The sequence below is a fragment of the Phaethon lepturus genome, unplaced genomic scaffold (genome assembly GCF_000687285.1).
Source record: "Phaethon lepturus isolate BGI_N335 unplaced genomic scaffold, ASM68728v1 scaffold32522, whole genome shotgun sequence".
NCBI lineage: Eukaryota > Metazoa > Chordata > Aves > Phaethontiformes > Phaethontidae > Phaethon > Phaethon lepturus.
Genome location: NW_010521916.1, coordinates 24,742 through 43,818, shown reverse-complemented (window position 1 = coordinate 43,818; position 19,077 = coordinate 24,742). Strand labels below are relative to the sequence as shown.

The window sequence follows — 19,077 nt, the reverse complement described above, 5'->3', positions numbered from 1 at the left end:
GATGCTTGCATGTTTGCCTGAGCTTTGGTTATGGGAGAGCAGGGGTAGATAGAATTCTATTTCCCATCCCGTTCCAAATGTTTGTTTGGGTGGCGAGACTGGAGGTGGGAGGGAATAAGGTAAAGCAATAGTCTTAATGCTTTACTAAGGTTCTGATACAGCACAGCACAGAACCTTGTGCAAATATAAACCAAGTACCTGCCTAGGGGCAGCTTTGACTGTTTTTATCATACCCAAGTTAAGGCTGTTCAACAGTGGCATCTGTCAAACCCATCCTCCTCCCACCCCTCCGCAAATGAGTGGATGATGGCAAGAACCCTCCCTTCTACCTTTTTCTTTCTGAACAGAATAGGGCCAGAAAAAAGAAAAAGAAACAACAACCCACAAACAAAAGAAACCAGACTGTTCCAAAGATGCACTTTGGTTTAACAAATGGGCAACTTCCCCTTGTAGAATAAACTTTCCCCTCCAAAAAGGGATGTTTCTTTTCTCCTGTAACCCACGATAAATTAAAACCAAGTAAGAAGTCTCTGGTTTGACACAATAAATACTTAGAATATATCAAATTAAAAAAATATAGTTACAAAAGCCTCAATGGAATTCTCTTTCTGACCTAACTACAGACAGATTCTTCACAGACAAAAGGTATCTCCAAAATCAGCTGCAGCTCCTCTCCCTGCTCACTGGGCTTGGTCAACAAGTGCGATCACATACCCTTTGGAATACTGTTAAGACAAAACAATATAGAGCAAAACAAAATCTACTCCTGAATTTGTTTTTTATACTGCCAAGGGTGTAGGAAGCAACCATTGGTGGGGAACCCTCAACGCAGTGCAGTGACAAGAGTCACAGCACTAGACTAACACAGACAGGGATACTCGGGGAAAACAAACCACAGGAAGGGAAGAAGGAGCAAGAACCCATAAAAGTTGGGAAAGTAAGATATGAGCAAGAAAGAGAGAAAGAAAGACCAATCAAGTTCAGCTGGACTTCCCAGTTCCGGCAGCAGAGCAGATGAGATGTTGAACAACAGGAAGAGTTCCTTGGGGTCTGTCATAACAAGGAATGTTGTTGGCATTTTCTTCACCATTGACAGTAAGTAAGCAGAAGTTAACCCTCTCTGACACTGACACGTGGCTCTGCCAGTGAGCTGTGGATGATCCCAATAATTGATTCGACGCCATCTCCCTCCAATAAGGTGCGGTGATCCCCTTCAATAATATGGACAGATACTTTCCCATCACATACCTGCACAGATACAAAAAAGGAAGACTTTACATTCACAGTTTAAAACCAGATGGTCATCTATCTGTTTTGGGTTTGTCAGTCTTTTAAGTTACTCATAGTTTACACCACCGTCTCCATTAAACTCAGTTGAAAACAGCACTAGTTTTACACTGACACATTTTGAAAGGTCAGCTGCAGGGCACTGTTTGGAACCAGTGTTTTAAAGCACGATAGTTTGACAGCTTGGCAGGTGATCCACTCAAACAAGCTGGGCAGCAAGCCAACCAACCTGATACTAACAGAATAATTTACCTACAATATCAGAGAATGAATGATGAAGTAGCTACTTCCAAGATAGCACCCCCCAGCTCCACCTAATTTTTCTCCTACCAGCAAGAATCTTCCTTTAAGGTCATTATGTAACTAGTAACATACAAGTTAGCCTGGAATCAACAATGAATGTAAGCTAGAAGTCTGAAGGGATAGGAGATGCCAGAAGCAGGAAAGTAATTCTGAAGATCACTTCCTTTTCCCTGGTATCTGTACCATAATGTAAGACACTTAACCCTTTAATGTGAACAAGGGCTAAGGAACAGTGACCTTATCTGGACTACAGGCCAAAACCCTACGTTTTTTAGGCTCAAAAGAAACCCACATACTAACTTCTAAGTGGTCCACAAAAGGTAACTAAGAAAAAGCCGCCCCTATTGTCAGAAGGCTGACACTCGCTCTTCAGAAGTCTGCCCTTGTGCAGTAGACAAGCTTCAGGGGTCTACAGTGAAAGATGGAGACTAGAAGTTACTTCTGTCAAGTTACTCTCTTTTAACATCAGAGCTGTAAGAATTAGCTATAGAAAACACTGACTTATCCAAGTAGAGGCTAGACCTTCTTCTGGCCCTCACTACCCTGAGAAAATGCCTGGAACTCATTTGATTTTGGGGACTTTTAATTCTTGATACAGAATGATAGCTGCAGAATGAGAATTTCTTTCAGGTTGGTTTTGTCCTTCTCCCTCAGTAAGGATGATTTTCTATGCTTTTCTTTTGCACCCTCAAATATCAGGAGAACCTCAACCATCATCAGTGGGCCTCAGACTGACCTCTGAGAGCCTGTAGTCTCCACCCAGACCTTCTTCATATTCATTGTGAGACTTTGCCCGCATCAGTGTCACATTCCCATGATACTTGGACTCCGGTATATACTTGTCAGCAGCCTTCAGTTTATGGTAAAAGGAAGCAGCAGCAAAGCTGAGCGCTTCACGATTGATGTTTGTATGAATCTGAGTTATCAGGTCTGCAGCAGCGTTCACACGAGCCTCCAGATCTTTCAATGGCAGAAGAACCTCCACCAGCTGGAAATATTAACATTTTTGTTCCCATTAGTCTCAATATCTGAGAATCTGTCTCTATTAAACAAAAAAACCCACACCCCTTTTGTGCAACCTAAAGAGATATAAAAAAAGACAAAAAACACATTACCTTATTGTATTCAATGCCTGTAAATTGCTGAACAAAGGCACACAATGCTTCAGTCTCCAATGCAGCCTCATTTCCTTGGGTCAGCTTGGCTCTGTAGCTCTGGAAAAAGAGAAGAATAAAATGTGAACATGAGAAGAATATGCCTGACCTTGAACGTTAAGACAAAAACAATTACAGACAAAGGGCTTTGAACTGGGGAAAAGGGAGGGGGGAAAAAAACAAAAAAAGATAGACTCAAGCTTAGAGTGGGGGAAGAAAATCCCTTGAGGACAGATTAGAAAGCAAATCCACAGGTAGCAACTGCCAAGAGCCTAGTATCCTCTAGAAAGAACAAGTAACATGGAAAGGAAGGCTTAAGCAAGGTTTCCTAGCATGCCTACAAGAGGATCTTGTCTTGCAGGCTCCAGGATCTTCCAGAAGACATACTAATATTATTATTTACCATAGCAAGAGCAACATTTGTGTCCCAGCACTTGACAGTTAATGAAGACCAACCCCATATGCTTCCACCCTTCAGCCATTCCTAAGCATCTACTGCCTACAGCTGTCTCCCAACTCCTCTGTCAAGCAAAGTCTGTCAGCTTTGCAGATGGCTCATATCTAGAAAAGTAAGCTCCCTGAACAGGAGCCCTGATGACACAGGATGACCCCCAGACAGAATTTTCTTTTTTTTTTTTGGTATCTTATCTACACACCTGAGTGTATGCTGCCACAAAGGAATGAGATCCATCAAAGAGGAAGAGACTGTTGAATGCATGGGAAGCATTTTGTTGTGCTTGGAGTTGGGAGCACATTTCAAAGGCTACACAGGCACCGAAAGAATATCCAGCAATGCGGTAAGGTCCTTCAGGCTGTATCTGCTTCATACAGTCAATGTAATAGGCTGCCAGGCTCTGTATGCTGTCCAAGGGAGCAGCTAGAACATGGAAATGAATTAGAAATAAACTCCGGTGAAAAGACACTGGCAGAGACAACTATGTTTTCATGAGCTCAGAAACAACCCTGTTGGAAACATCCAGGTTATTTTGAAGGCAAGTTTCTAAATTATGGTTAGCAACTTCATTTTGGACAAGGAGTATGTTCCTGCTTTCCCAAAGCAGGCAGAACAGCATGCCTTGTTCTTCTGCATGCTTATTTGCTGGCAGGGACTCAATGCAACATCCAATTGTTCCATTTCCCCATACATAAGCTCTTCAATCTAACCTAATACTTCTCTTGTTACCTGGGGACATCTGACATGACCCTATGCAGACTATAAGTACTGATGCTTGATCCTCCAAGCTTAAGAGTCTAGAAACAAAGCTCCCTCTCTAAGGCAACTAAAATTCAGGATGTTATGTTTACAAATTCAAGATGCTGAAGAACTGAGATACCTTTTGTGCACTGGAGCCCATAGCAAGGTATATGAAGTCTGGAGGCAAGAGTGTAGAAAACTGCAATGGATCCTTCAATGGGGTGAACAAGGAAAAGAGGGCGCTCTGTGCTCTGAACATCATTGAGACGGGTGATGGTTGGCCCTTCTGGGTTCACCAACAAATTGTTCAAATCTAGTTTCGGAGGTTCGCCTGGGCCTGTCTTCATCAGTTGGGATAGCTTCAGGTCTTTGAAGGGAAGCACACCAGACAAATGCAATTACATTCAATCTTGGTCTTGTAGCCGTAATCCTAAAGGAGAATCTCAGGGATGCTCTGGTTTAGCCTATGGGCTCACTAAATCCTTAGGGCACACACACAGAGATCTTCCTATTGCCAGTTGCTCTGCAGCAACTGCATATGCTTTTAGCTTACACTAAGCATGACATTACATTGTTTATTCCTCAGACAGGTAAAAGGTCTTAAATTACAACCTGCACACAGCTGCATAAGAGTACTCATGCAGGCAGATGCTAGCCAGGTAAGAAAGCCACTTTCACCTTCTTTGTTATACCCTGCCCCCAGAACTGATAGGCCTGACCCAACAGTCAATGCACTTCAGTGACATGTCTGTCACTTAAAAGCCTTTCAGCTATAACCTTATTTCATGATCTTATGTCACTAGAGATGAAAGCAACAGATTGGGGGCTTAATTGTTTGGACTCAAGTGACTGGCAGCAACCCTGATCCAGACACTATACCCTCTGCTGTCCCGGACTTGGAAGAAAGTTCACGCAGTTTGTTGATTGTAAGGAGTCGAATTTCTCTCATGGTCATAACGATGTCATAGTCTCTCTCGAGTGTCTGGCGCACCTCCACACCCATCAAGGAATCCAAGCCCAAGTCTGCCAAGGAACTCTCAGCATTCAGACTACTCACATCACGGACACCTGAGAAAAAACAGCACACAAACAAAAGGCCAATTTCTTTTCAGCTCTAGGCCTCTCTAGCAGTCTTCTCAGCTTCCTTCTTTCTCCTAAAACCTGAATAAACTGCAGCTACCAAGAATTACTTTTCACAACCATCTAATGCTTTCACAAGTCACCTCTTCTACTACCCAATCTGGTCACATGGGATCTAGTCTTCAGAGTATGTGTTAAATGTGCACAGCTCAATGACCCAGGATACATCAGTCCCAGCTAAATAGCTGTGAACATTATCACTTCAGCTCTAGACCAAGTTCAGAACAGTCAGCTAGAGTAATTTCACATACTGGAGGCTCTAACTGAAATTGTAGTCTTAGACCTAGTGCAACTAATCCTCAGCTACAACATGAGATGAAAAGTTATCAGTGTCAATGATGGTTGATTGCAACACTTGATGCCTATCACACTGGAGGAGGAGGAGACTCCTCTGGTCTTCATCGCCTCCTTCCCTTCAATTTTCACACTGTTCAAGTCTCTCATTCTTTCCTTACCTGTAAAAGGCTTCTTATAATAACATTTGCATCTACAGCTCTTCCTCCCCTCCTCCACCTTGTGCTGCCCCATGCTGGACCCTTCCCACCATTAGCCTTCTTACTAGCTTCTCCCTTTGCTGTCTTCACACACTCTCCCCTTCCAAACTAACCCTACAGCTGGTACAATTTCCCAGACACTTTCCTATGACTTCTAAAAGCCATGTCTGTTCTCTTGAGGTCAGATTTGCTGTCACTTACTGCACACCAAGTCCGTAAGTAATACTCAGGAGATTGCTTTCTACCAAAAGAGATACTGATGTAAATTAAAGTACACACTTTTGTCAGAAGTACACACTTCTGTCTGCAAAAGAGACAACTGAAGTGCGACACAGTAGAGTTGACACATTATTCACTTTCAACACAAGAACAGGGAACACAATGGTAAAAGGAAGCAGGTTCAGAACAGACAAGGAGAACATGGCATTTCTTGCAATGCATAGTTAAGCTATGGTTACTAGATATTCACATGGGATGACAGAAAGAGCTGATAGAGAATGCACTACCAGTTAGTTACTAAGTACATGAAAGCTACTTTTTGCGGCATCGAGGCATCCCTGAGGTAGACATTTGAAAGCTGGAACAGTACTCAGAAAGTATTTGCTCAATTATGTGCTGTCCCAGAATTTTGCTCTTGGGAGCTGTTCCTGTTGATCCTCCATTTGAAGAAAGGCACGAGTCCACTCTAAACAAAACCCAAGACACCGAAGCATGTGTGTGCATGTATGTAAACACACTAGGGGAGAAAAGCCCACGCTGAAGAAACAAATTGATTATAGGAGTTAAAGAGCAGTGTAAAGGAAAAAATAAACAAACAGTCCCACACCACCACCACACCCACACCACAGGAAATCAGGAGGAGATGCTGAACAGAGCACCTACAGCAGCATCACTGCTTTCCAAAAGCATTGAGATGGTAGATGCTACCCAGCAGTGCTTGTCAGTAGAGCACTTACCCAGGATGTGAGCAACAGCTTCTACAAGATCCCGTTGACTGCCTCCTTCAGTTTTCACAGATACCTTCTCTGCTAGAACAAAACTGGACATGACAGGATGAGGTTGATTCAGGAAGATATCAAGCACCTCCAGGCATGAGCTGATTTGCTGGGGAATGGTTCCCCCAACCACAACCTCTCTGTTTCCCATTGTCTTCAGAAGGATACCCACATCACCAATGGCTCCCCACTGGATTGCCAGGCCTGGAGGAGAAATCAGAAGAAAGAACACACTAGGCACCTAACTTAAAGCACATGGTAGCAACAAAAGGGAGTAAAAAAACAGCTAAGCGAAGGCCTGCATTTCCTTTGTACTGTCAAATGGACAGCGTTCATTCACACATTAATGACTCCAGGTAACAGCTAGGAGAGGAAACAGCTTTCAACATTCATTGTTGTTCCAGACAAGCGCACAAAGTTTCTCGTGAGCTGGTTCTCCTCTGGATGTCTGGTGGGGTAGATTATTCTGCGCAGTGAGTAAAGTCATCTTACCTGGGAGTCCATCATGATGTCGCTGCTCACAGATACGCTCCATGGTAGAATTGGCAAAGCCATAATTACTTTGCCCAGCATTTCCTCTTCCACAGCTTACAGAGGAGAACACAACGAAATAGTCCAGGTCTGGACACTTTTTACGAGTCACCCTTGGAGCAGAGGAGGAGAGAGAAACCCCATCAGAAAACCCTGCTAACTATGTGTCACTTGCTAGTGCAAGACTAATGACTAAGTTTGATCAGCTCTGTGACCATAAATGCAGTTCATACTTGTCCCTTCTACTGACACTTACCAATCCAAATGAAGGGTGCCTGAATACTTGGGCTTGTTGACCTCCCAGAAGAATTCCGGGGTCTGATTTTCAATCATGCCATCTCTAAGGACCTAGGGGCAGGTGGAGGGGGGGGTGGGGAAAAAAGGTGTAGTTTCAGTATCTCCAGTTTCTCCATTAAATTTGTCCTGTGGTTTGAGATATGAGAGGATGTCACTACACAATGCGTTTTTGCAACTTTACAGTACAGACATAACCTGAACATCCTGAAATATGACAAGGACAACATGGGCTTTGGTAAGTCTGCTTTTTTCAGTACTGCCACTGCAGCCTTCGACTGTCAAGTTCTGTATGAGATTTTTCTTGTCCCCAGGGGTAACATTCAGCTTATCCCAGAACTCAGCTTGCTGGCCATATACTGTTGCTTCCCAGGTAAAGGGACAAGATCCATAAGGCTTTAGTGACCAAGTAAGGCCAAAGCAAAGTGTCCTTTGAAACAGAGAGGCAATCTGAAACTGTATGAAGCCTGACTGCCCTCAGTAAAAAAGCAACTTGAATGGTTGCTGTCTCTTACGAGTCCAAAGCATTTTTGTCACTTACCACAGCCAAATTAAAGATGCCTCCAACTGGGCCAAGCTGCAAAGCTTCTTCTATCAATAGCTGTGTTCCTTCTAGTGTTCCAATATCACTGGTAGATACCAACACTTGGATTCCCAGTGCCTTCCACTCTCTGACACGTTTAGCCTGGTAGCCTACAAAAAACAGAAGGTGAACCATGCCTGGGATGAAGCATTCAAACCGTAAGGTTTTGGTTAACCTGCTTCTTATGCTTTTCTGGCTAGACAGGGACTGAATAGCTAAATAATTCCTGATTCAACTGCAAGAGAAATCTGGACAAAACTTGAATAGTAGATAGAAATCACTTAAATTTCAGAAATATTCTAAATAGATCAAAATGGAGAACAGACTCAGGAGACTAACTGGGGGCCAGTTAGAAAAAGTACAACAATGAAGGGAGGTTAACATGAATTTGGGTACTGAGACAAGAAAGAATGGCTAGATTAGAGCAAGGCAACAGATTATAGTAGCACAACCAGAACTTGAGAAGTAGATGTACTTGTACTTGATCTATGTGTTTGCACAAATGGTGCAGTTGTGAACTTGCAAATAAGAAGAAGAAATCTGTAGAGAGAGAGAGAAAAGTTTTGTCATGACTGAATTTGTATGAGGAAACAGTGAAGGCTACCAGTGATATGAATATCAATGCCGTGACTGTAATCAAACTAATGGCTTAAAACCAAGTAAAAATGCTTACTGATGTTATCAGATAGTAGGGCACACGTTTATAGATGAGCTATCTGGAGGAGCAAGAGCAAGCATCCACACATATAACTTGAGGGACAGAGTATCTTTAGCAAGGAGTTTACAGGCCCTTTCTTGTAGCATGTGATCCACCATGCTACAGCCACTGGACAAGTCAGTGAGGTAGCTGGATACAGACTTTGTAGAGGGGGTAGAGGTAGAAGCAAGGCTACAGAAAAAATCCTGGGTAAAGGAGAAAACGGGTTGATAGAATTAGGAAGCATAAAAAAGAGGAAAGAAGTAGTCAGAAAACAGGCCAAGTTAAAAGATACTTCCTCCTTTAGAATAGAGGACAACAGCTCGTTTGAAGTGAGAGAATACATAAATAAGAGGAAAGAAAAGTCATCAAGACATTGTTGTTTGCTGACAGAACACTTAAAAATGGAGAGAAACTACAAATTGAGGTCTGTTGAAGGGCAGTCATGTTCCCTGTTCCGTTTTTTGCTTACCAGTTCGTATGCCAGAACGAGATGTCAGTATAAGCTTCTGTGCTCCTCTCTCAACTAGCCACTGTGCCAACTCAAGCCCAAATCCTCCTAGGCCCCCTGTGATGATGTAAGACTTGGTAGGTGGACAGGAGGTTCGGGAGATGGCAGAGATTTTAACTGTTTCAAACCTTCTTAAAGAATATTCCTTTTCCTCTTCTTGGACCTTCCCACACACACAAAAGAAAAAAAAAGTAGTTAAGATTGGATACACAATGCATTTCTTATCTTTCCATGCTATGATCGTCTAGTCAATGGGAATGAGCCTTGTAAAATCAGAGTGAAGACTTGACAGTTTAGACTTGACATTTATTACAGCGTGAGCAGGAAAAACAATAACCCTGTGCTGTCCTAGTCCAACTTCAACTTGAATTGGATCAAATTATCCAATATAATCACTTACAGAGAATGACAGATGCATTAGAGAATCAAAGTCATTATCTCATTACCTTGATCATAACTTTGCCAATATGTTTTCCTTGTGCCATGAACCTGAAGGCAGCTTCTACCTCTTCTTTGTTGAAGACTGTACTCCTCAGGGGCTTTACCACACCATCTTTTATGCCTTTCTTCAACAACTCTGATACTACTTCCCACTCTTGGTTCCCCTGCTCAAAGATTGCATCTAACAGGATCCCATGAAATGCCACATTCTTGAGGAAGAGAGACATTCCTAGAAAAAGCAACTTGGTTATGACCTGATGCTGCTGACATTTCAAAACAGAGTCTATCTTCTGCTTCAGAAACATTTCTGTGTAGGTCAGTAGTGTAAGACTGAGGAGTAAAGCAGTCATTAGTTGCTAGAATTCTACATTTTCCAAACTTGTTCTTGCATATACTTTCTAAATGCTGTCTTAATTAGGTTGTTCTATTACAAGCGGACCAGTTTAACAGAAACTCCATTCATAAAAATTGTGTGTCAAGATGACAAGCTGTATCATGGTCAGTCTCCTATTAAAAACTACATTTTGTGTCTAGTGACAGCTAAGTTAGAGTCACAGAGGAGCTAAAATCTCACGTACATATTGTCCATCTCCACAGGAAACACTTCCTCACCTCATGGAAGTTTTCCATGTTGCTAGCATCTTTCGAAATTAATAGAGCAAGGAAGGAGACTGTCAACACTTGCTATATGCAATCATTCTACAACAGAACATTCTATCATTTTTCCACTAACACCACATTATAACACTTGAGTTTGTTTTCCCATCCAAGAGAAATCAAGTTAATCTTGCCCCCGTGCCATCAAAAACTAGGAGGTGCTGCTGACTCTTGAGGGACAAGAGGCCTTGCAGAGGGGCCTGGATAGACTGGAATACTGGGCAATCATCAACAACATGACATTTATCAAGAACAAATGCCAGATTCTGCACCTGAGACCTAGTAATGTCAGACACAAGTATAAATTGGGAGAGGAGCGGCTGGAGAGCAGCTCTGCAGAAAGGGATCTGGGCATGCTGGTTGACAGCACGCTCAAGAGGAGCCAGCAGTGTGCCCTGGCAGCCAAGAGGGCAAACCGCATCCTGGGGTGTGTCAAACACAGCATAAGCAGACAGTCAAGAGAGGTGATTAACCTGCTGTGTTTAGTATTGGTGAGGCCTCACCTTGGGTACTATGTGCAGTTCTGGGCCCCTCAATTTAAAAAGGACGTGAATGTCCTCGAATGCATCCAGACAAGGGGAAAACAGCTGGTGAAATCGCTGGAAGGCATGTCCTGTGAGGAGCGGCTAAGGACTTTGGGTTTGTCTAGTCTGCAGAAAAGGAGTCTGAGGGCCGACCTCATTGCTCTCTGCAGCTTCCTAAGGAGCGGATATGGAGGGAAGTGCTGATCTCTTCTCCCTGGTACCCAGTGATAGGACGTGTGGAAATGGCTCAAAGCTGCATCAGGGGAGGTTTAGACTAGATATTAGGGAACATTTCTTTACTGAAAGTGTGGTCAAACACTGGAACGGACTTCATAGAGAGGTGGTTGATGTGCCATGCCTGTTGGTGTTTAACAGGCATTTGGAGAATACCCTTAAATAATATGCTTTAGTTTTTGGTCAGCCCTGAAGTGGTCAGGCAGTGGGACTAGATGATTGTTGCAGGTCCCTTCCAACTGGAACTATCATAGTCTATTCAAAATGGCACAGAAATTCAGTGAACCAACAAATTAAGGTTCTCTCAAGATCAGCTTCTCTGTAGTTATCTGAAAAATACCAATTACTTTCACTCTACAAATGATCAGGTTTAAGGGCAAAATTGCAGCTTGCATAGCTACGACCTTCATTTGTGAAGTTTTACAGTGCACTCATCTATGACAAATGGATATGTTACATCCCAAAAAGTTTCTAAGTCCAACAGGTCTATGAATCTACAGGCCAATAGACACAGTGTCATGTGAAATGAATGCTGTTTCTTACTACCTTCCTATCCAAATGCTTTGTGGGCAACTGTCATGGTTTAACCCCACCCAGCAACTAAGCACCAGGCAGCCACATGTTGCATGTCCTATACCAATTTTAAAGAAAGACTTCGAGGAAGATAACGTAATTATTTTGCATGTTTTATGCAGGCTTCCAGAAAAATGCTGAGTGCCATGCTTCCTCAAGAAGGTATTTGTTGAAAAGACTACATAAATTGTTAGAGATAAAAGTGAAACAAGTATTCCAGCTAAAAGCTTTTCTAAATTTGGATATGAGTCTGTGTTAAGATAGTATATAGGTTGTGCTGTCATGCTTGCTTAAACCTCATGAGATGTATTTCCCAATGCCCCATTTTACCAAGCTGACTGTTGTTAGACAGATCAAATTTGCCGATTTCCAAAAAGCGCCCATGTCGAGCAAGACAACGCAAACTGGCTTGGAGCTTCTCTTCTGCCAAGGAATTTAACACGAGGTTGACACCTGCAGTGAAAGGAGAAGGAACTATTTAATGAACTCAACTCTGCCACGATCCTAACCCTGTTTTTTAGTGACTCATTTTGTCTTTAGAAAGTGCAACTGCATAATGTGGCATAGCTGATAGAAGGAGAAAGCATTCCTTGAACTTACCTTTTCCATTGGTAACTCGCAGTATGTGTTGCTCAAAGGTAGTATTTCGGGAGCTGGCAAAGCTATCAGCATCCAGCTGTGGAAATCTTGCTTGGAGATATTCGCGTTTCTCAGTGGAGCCTGGAAGTAGAAGACAGGTTGAATGATGCCAGTACTCTTAATGTTAATTTTTTAATTTTTAAACAGCGCATTTCCATCTGCACATCTTTTTCCACGGACTGTAAGTCTGAGCAACCAATAAGCACTTGCTTCAAAGCTCTCAGGCTCTCAAGGTGTCAAACCTTAGGACAAAGGCTGTCTAGTTGTTACTGCTCTCTATGAGATAGAGCGAGGACCAGAAACAGACCAAGCCTTACAATGGATAGACATTCTTTGATCACATTACTGAATTTAAAATGAACAAGCCTTGATCCTCCTCCGTACTTTTGACTATATAGAGGTAGATAAGTTTGCCTATGCTGTGGAAGTTTCAAGCGCATAGTCAGTAGCTGTATTTACCATGTATCTTGTTTTCAGTCTAGAAACTAGATCAATGTTACAGGAGATCACTTTGGGGGAAAAAGTAAAAAGTATATATAAAAATACATATTTATGTATATAAGACACATAGACACACTCATTTCCTCTCTCAATTTATTAGACCTATTCCTCCCCTTTCCTCTCCCCAGGCCCTCAGTACTTACCTACAGTAGCAAAGACACGGCAGCCCATGCTCAGGGCAATGGCAATGGCTGCTTGGCCCACACCTCCTGAGCCAGAATGAATAAGGACGCTTTCACCCTTCTTCATACCACCTCGAACCACCAAAGCATAATAAGCAGTGGCATAAACCACAGGCACTGAAGCTGCTTCTTCCAGAGTCCTAAGCAGCAAAGTGAGAGAGAAGGTATCTTTAGCCTTGGAAAAAGCCTACTAGATTCTTCTGATGAAATTTGCTTTTCTGCAACAGAAAGGTTAAACTGCCAAGATAGACCAAAAAGTATAAATGATTCTCAGTCATACAGCAGACTACAAACAGCTGCCAAGCACAGTCAAGAGTTTCATCCTTCTGCAAAAATATTTCAGTAACTAACCCGTAATATAACCAACACCAAAATCCCAGTATATACTGAAACACATGGAGCTAGGAGCCCAAGAAAGAGATGAGAACCTTGTGCAAGCCACTGTACAAAAACTAGCACTCAACTCCTGCAATGAATCAAAGTCAAATCCTACAGCTGCTCAGGAGACCATAGCTGTTACAATTTCCCAGAGGGGACTCTACCCACTGTGCAGTCCTCTGGCCTGATCAGGGCTGTCATCAGCCTCGGGCAGGAAGGCAAATCTTAACCACATACACAAACCAGAAAACAGAAGTTGACCTACCAGTTTTTAGGCACCTCCCATAGAAACATCTTGTCACAGTCTACAACTGTAGCCAGCCCCTTTGCTGGCAGCAACCCCATCACCCTTCTTCCAGCCAGGTCCCGTCCTGAGAATTCCATGCCCAGCATGCACTGCTGCAAAGCCCAGTTACCTGAAAGAACGTTAGCACCTTTTACAATGGAAATTTCTCTTCTAAAATCCCTCGGTCAGGAATTTACTACAACAGTAGTCCCTGAAAGTTGGAGCTCCAGAGACAGAAAAACTGCTGGGATTTGTCTACTATGTACACAGTTCGTAAGTCACCACAGTTAGTTTCTCATTACAAGAGTAGCAGAAAAGGGCTTGGTTTCATTAAATCTTACTCTTTATCCTTGATGATATTGCTTTAGTTTCCAGTTTTCACCTGAGAAATTTCACAGTAACATCCTGTTTCAGAGGCAATTTTGTTCCTCTTTGAAAAAGAATGGTACATAAACTAGAAAGGATGATCACAGCAAAAATAGCGTTACGGTGAAACCTTAATTTTTGCCAACACCCATTTGAGGCAGACTAATCGAAACCCAGCTCTAGTCAAGTCGCCCATAAGTATCTCCAAACGCATTTTCTACATGCTCTGCCCCCCTCTCCTTTAAATGGAGCTTTAAAATCATTTAATAGATATTACATTAATTCTTAACTCACAGTGAGGCAAGATATTATCACCTGAATTCTGTAGACAGGAGATTACTTCACCTTGCATTTTTCTCCCCTAAGAGCAAAGCATGTCCAGTAGCATGGTAGCATGAAACTTCAATGTTCTTGGTTGCCCATCTCTGGAACATTCATCAAGTTGTTCCACCTCACGCTTGGTATCTATTGCAATGGGGCTAGTAGTGTTTCCTCACAGCAAGGTTTATTAATTTTGCCATATGAAAAAAGGGACTGTAAGTAGAACTTACATGGTTTTGGTGTACAGCAAAAACCTTGCAGCAGGGCTATACTTCCTTTTCAAAAATATGCTTTCTTGCTAAACAAAAAATTATATACACTTTAGCCAGTCATAACTAGTGTTCAGGAGATTATGTGAATAAATTCTAGAACAGTAATACATAAATACATTTTCTTCTAGAGTGATTTTAACTCACCAGGGATAGCATCTGGAGAAAGCTTTCCCGTGGCCAGCATAATGTCCCGGAAGTTGAGAGATGCATAATAGACTTTGCAGAGTTGAACATTGGGATTAGTTGCATGGAAGTGTCGAAGTGGGGAGACAATCCAACGAAGAGATGAGAGGTCTCCACGAGTCAAGACATTTACATAGGCATATTCTGTCAACTCCTGAGGTTGTTCTGCAAATGAAGGAACAATAAAAACTTTACATATATTAACACAGGCACACACTTTCCAGAATGAGTAAATTCCTTGTGTAATTAATTCCTAAGCTCATCCCTCCTCCTGGCACCAGAGCATATTCACTCTGAGCTGAAGCAGATGACTTCCAAATTATCCATTAAAAATGATAATAAAAAATAATTGTAGGAACAGTAGCTACTCATCTTCTATTTAAAGTCCATTCAAACTCAAGGCCCTGCAAGTGATCTTCAGGCCTCAAAGGAGTTACCTTGCTGCAATGGGAGATGCCTGAAGGAGCCCCACTTTCCATCACGATACACATTCATCACCAGGTCCCTCTGAACAATCTTCTGCATCTCCAGGGAAGAAAGACTCGTGGGTGGGACAGCTGATGAAGGGTTCAAGTTGGAAATGAACACGCACCTAGGAGCCAAGAGTTTTCATTTTGTTTGTTTTGCAATAGACCCGAAAAGAAGCTAACACAAAAATATCTCATCTCCAACTGTGACTCAAGGGCATGCTTATATACCTGATTCTGTGGCCTTCTGCTTCAAGGCGGAGGCAGTTCACCATTCCCAAAATTCCCGAGTTCCCACAACTGGTGGCAGTCAACCACACAGGCTGCTCCGATGGGTCAGCCAAGACCTCCTACAGGACAAACCCCAAACTGTTTTACAAGGAACCACAGAAAGGAAATAGCCCTCATAAACTTAAGGTAAAGATTAAGAACTTATATTTTAAGAAAAGTAACTGAACACACACATACACACACTTCTTTTAACACTGCTAAGTATCTCACTAAGAAAGTGCAATGAAATTCAGATATCCAGGACACAGGAATTCTTACCTTTAAGGATTCAACCCACTTATAATGGGTCTCATCTATTGGCAGAAAAACTGGTGTTTTGGCAGGGGCTTGCCGGCGACACAAGAAAATAACTGAGCCAAAGAATGATTTCTTCATGGCAACCAGGTTCAGCGAGGCTTTGCTGAATAAGCCCTCCCACTGTGCCTGTCAAATCAGGTAGAACAACAATTAAACAGGAAAGTCAAAAGTCAATTAAAAAATACAAGTCACATCTATACTTCATGTTGAGTCTCCTCAAAGATGGCTTCACTAGGAACAACAGGCACTGTCCACCTCTTTCTTGATTTTGCTTGCAATCTTGGCATCTGTTCTGTATTGTCTCAGTATAAACATATATTTGATTAACACAACAGTATTTTATCCATGTCTAGACTATTCCTTCTTCACTAAAAGATCCTCAGAAAGCAGTAGTACAAGTATCTCGAAGCTCTGGTTAGGGAGCTGTTCTTACCACGCTACCAGGTGTGCGAAAAAACAGAGCAGTGACCATGCTGTCAAATCCCATAGGGTATTTGAACGTGTCTAGAATTTAATTCCAGCAGTAAGTAAGGCATGCCTCCACAGACAAACACAGTGTAGAGATTCCAACACAGAAAATAACAGAAGTGGAAACACTGAGTTTAGATGTTACCAGTCTATGTCACATAAACTCTGTCTTCACTAGAAAAAGTAAAGGGGGACAGAGGAAACATGAAAAACCAAGTCACCCAAATCCTTCAGCTGCAGGGGAGTGGGGAGAGGCAACCAATCACTAGCAGGGAAGAAGCACCTATACACCTAAGTTACATTGAAATAGCATTTCAGAAAAAAAAAAAAAAAAGAATGAAAATGCATGTATCGCTTATCTAGAAAACACAACAGGCTCTACCCATCTGAAAGAAATAAAGATGACTGCAGGCTCTTAGAGAAGCATCCATTTGCTTTTCATATGACAGACAAAAAACAGTGGGAGGTTTTTACAGTGCGATGCCTTATATCAAGGGTCCCTATCTAGAAAACTTCAGTAACGATATTAAGTCCTGCCCACTCTCACCTGCTTAGTATCATTTTCTTTAGAGAAGGTGCATTCAACTCATATGTATCTTATCCAAGGGATTTAAGCTACTGACACTTATGACAGATCTAGGTGTTATCAGCTTCAGTAGCATCTCACAGTTGTCTTTTTCTCTCCCTCTTTACTGGGTAAGGTGCAAATCCAAAGAACTCACCCTTTCTTCTAAAATCTCCTTGAAAAATCTTTGCAGAAAGTGAAGGGCTAGGCTAGAATCCAGGTCATTACAAAGTTCAAAATCCAACTATCACACTCCGGAATTACAAACAAAAAAAGTTAAACTATTAGAAGTGCTATTCTCTTATTCTAAAACAAGAGGCAAGAGGCCACAGCCCCTCAAATACAGAAGAATGCATATGTTCTGTAGAGGGGCAGTTTCCCATTACTGCTTAGTCTCACAGCTGACAAGAAAAGGTGATGTCCCAGTTTCCAACCTTACCCTAGCCACTCACTCTCCTCCTCTTGTGCCAGCATTGGAATTAGTTCATCTGCATGATATACTGGTTTGCAGATATAAAACAGACACCCTGCCCCCCTGCCCTTCTGAGGGCTTATTTTGCTGTATCTCATTATGAGATTGGATAAAGTGGGGAGGAAGGGAAGGAAGGAAGACAAAAAAAAGTACAAGAGAAAAGCCTTCCTTTCTGGGAGCACTTCAACGTTAGAAGATCTTAACTAGTTTGTAAAGTCTCACTCCCAGCAGCAATATCAAAATGAAGAGAGATATTCTGATATAGAAGCATTTTAGGATCCTACAGTGATAAAGCTGTACCCTACCCAACAATGCAGCACATTATTTTAGCTATAAAGGAATTATCCTGGCTACTGTTTTCATACAGGTTATACAGACACACAAATGACAATGAATAATTTTCAATACATTATGAAAGGCTTTCCTGACTGAACTCATAGTTTACTCTCACAACCTAATATGTGGAAATTCACAACTCCTCTCCTGAAGAAGTGTTTATTACATATGCCTGGAGAAGGCCTCAACGGAAAGCGATGCAAGTTATGTCTACTCGACATTCGTCACAAGAGTGTCTGCAAGCAGCAGACTCCAGACTATCCACTGAGAAAGTATGTGTCCTTCCAGGAGGGTTACCTCATTCAGGAAGCTGTGTTTCTGCTGCAGATCTGGACTTGTAAGGAAACTGACAATTTCTCCAAGAGTTTCTCCTTTAAGAAGGGTGTGTAGCAACACAAACCCTCCTTCTTTCACTGCAGCTGCCAAATTGGAGAGGATTTCAATGGTGTTCCCTGAAACACTTGTTGAACAGTTGTAGACCACGAGGTCAGCATTGGTCAGATTTCCAGAGGGAAGGCTAGATGGATCCCACTGGCTAAAGAGAACTCCAGCATCTTGTAGCTCTGTCTCATTAGCTGAAAGAGTTTCCAAGATGTGGTCAGTGGCAATGTAGTCAACTTGCAACAGGGGCTGAGTATTCAGAATACTTTTGACACGAGAGAACAGATGTCCACTTCCTGCAAGAGCCTGTGAGAAAAGAAGGGGAAGGAAAAGGGGAAACCAAGTTGAAACACGAATGATATCCAGGATTATAAGTGGAACAACAGAAGTATGCAATCAGGTTACTGGAAGGCCTAGAAACACTAGCTATGGTCCCATCCCAGGCTTCCGGCTAACCTCTACTATCTTCATCCTGTGACTGGTCATGTTCTCCAATGCCACATCCAGGCAAGTCTTCAGCTCTGAAGAATCTAGCAATCCATTGAGAAGAGGGTCATCCTGGAAGTGCATTTTCTCTTGAGTCACGATCTGTTCCAGCTCAGAATGGAGGTTTCCATTCAGTTCCAGACGGCAGATTTCAGCAAGGATATGCTGAAGACCGTTCTGTATGGGTGAGGACTCTGCAGCAGCCACTGTAGTTTCTAGTCCAGGGATGACTAGTTTGACCCCATGCACTGCCACCTTAGCCTTTAAGTTCTGGATCAGATCTATGGAATAGAAGGGGAAATGAAAGGAACAGCCAGATTTTCCAAAGATTTTTCTTTTCCTCTTTGCCTTCAGTTGCTATACCAGCTGATCAGCACCACAAATTACAGCAACTTGTATCATTAGCCTAGCCACAAAGATACAGTGCATGCTGCTGTACATTCACATGATTATGTATTGTGCAGTAGTTGCAGTCCCCAAACAAGTAGGCTTTGTGGCAAGACAGTCTAAGACACGAAAATTACCTGTGGCAAGACTCTGACTGAAAGAAGGCAACTAACAGAAAACTTCAGA

The 19,077-nt window shown here is 42.4% G+C and overlaps 1 protein-coding gene across 1 annotated transcript in view; it reads right to left on the bottom strand.

Annotated features, from left to right (window-relative positions):
- Window positions 1–365: 365 nt before the first annotated feature.
- FASN (fatty acid synthase) overlaps window positions 366–19,077 on the bottom strand; it is a 38,106-nt gene continuing 19,394 nt past the window's right edge. The window contains exons 21-42 of the mRNA XM_010281667.1: window positions 18,475–18,785; window positions 17,935–18,324; window positions 15,758–15,922; window positions 15,440–15,558; window positions 15,179–15,333; window positions 14,703–14,906; window positions 13,579–13,729; window positions 12,897–13,075; window positions 12,214–12,333; window positions 11,944–12,066; window positions 9,631–9,854; window positions 9,146–9,347; window positions 7,935–8,086; window positions 7,356–7,447; window positions 7,061–7,212; window positions 6,530–6,772; window positions 4,819–5,007; window positions 4,079–4,306; window positions 3,401–3,621; window positions 2,706–2,804; window positions 2,327–2,578; window positions 366–1,248 (exon numbers count right to left, since the gene is read on the bottom strand). Of these exons, the coding sequence (XP_010279969.1) occupies window positions 1,111–1,248; window positions 2,327–2,578; window positions 2,706–2,804; window positions 3,401–3,621; window positions 4,079–4,306; window positions 4,819–5,007; window positions 6,530–6,772; window positions 7,061–7,212; window positions 7,356–7,447; window positions 7,935–8,086; window positions 9,146–9,347; window positions 9,631–9,854; window positions 11,944–12,066; window positions 12,214–12,333; window positions 12,897–13,075; window positions 13,579–13,729; window positions 14,703–14,906; window positions 15,179–15,333; window positions 15,440–15,558; window positions 15,758–15,922; window positions 17,935–18,324; window positions 18,475–18,785 (4,109 nt within the window). The 3' untranslated portion in view covers window positions 366–1,110. The remainder of the gene's footprint in view (window positions 1,249–2,326; window positions 2,579–2,705; window positions 2,805–3,400; window positions 3,622–4,078; window positions 4,307–4,818; window positions 5,008–6,529; window positions 6,773–7,060; window positions 7,213–7,355; window positions 7,448–7,934; window positions 8,087–9,145; window positions 9,348–9,630; window positions 9,855–11,943; window positions 12,067–12,213; window positions 12,334–12,896; window positions 13,076–13,578; window positions 13,730–14,702; window positions 14,907–15,178; window positions 15,334–15,439; window positions 15,559–15,757; window positions 15,923–17,934; window positions 18,325–18,474; window positions 18,786–19,077) is intronic.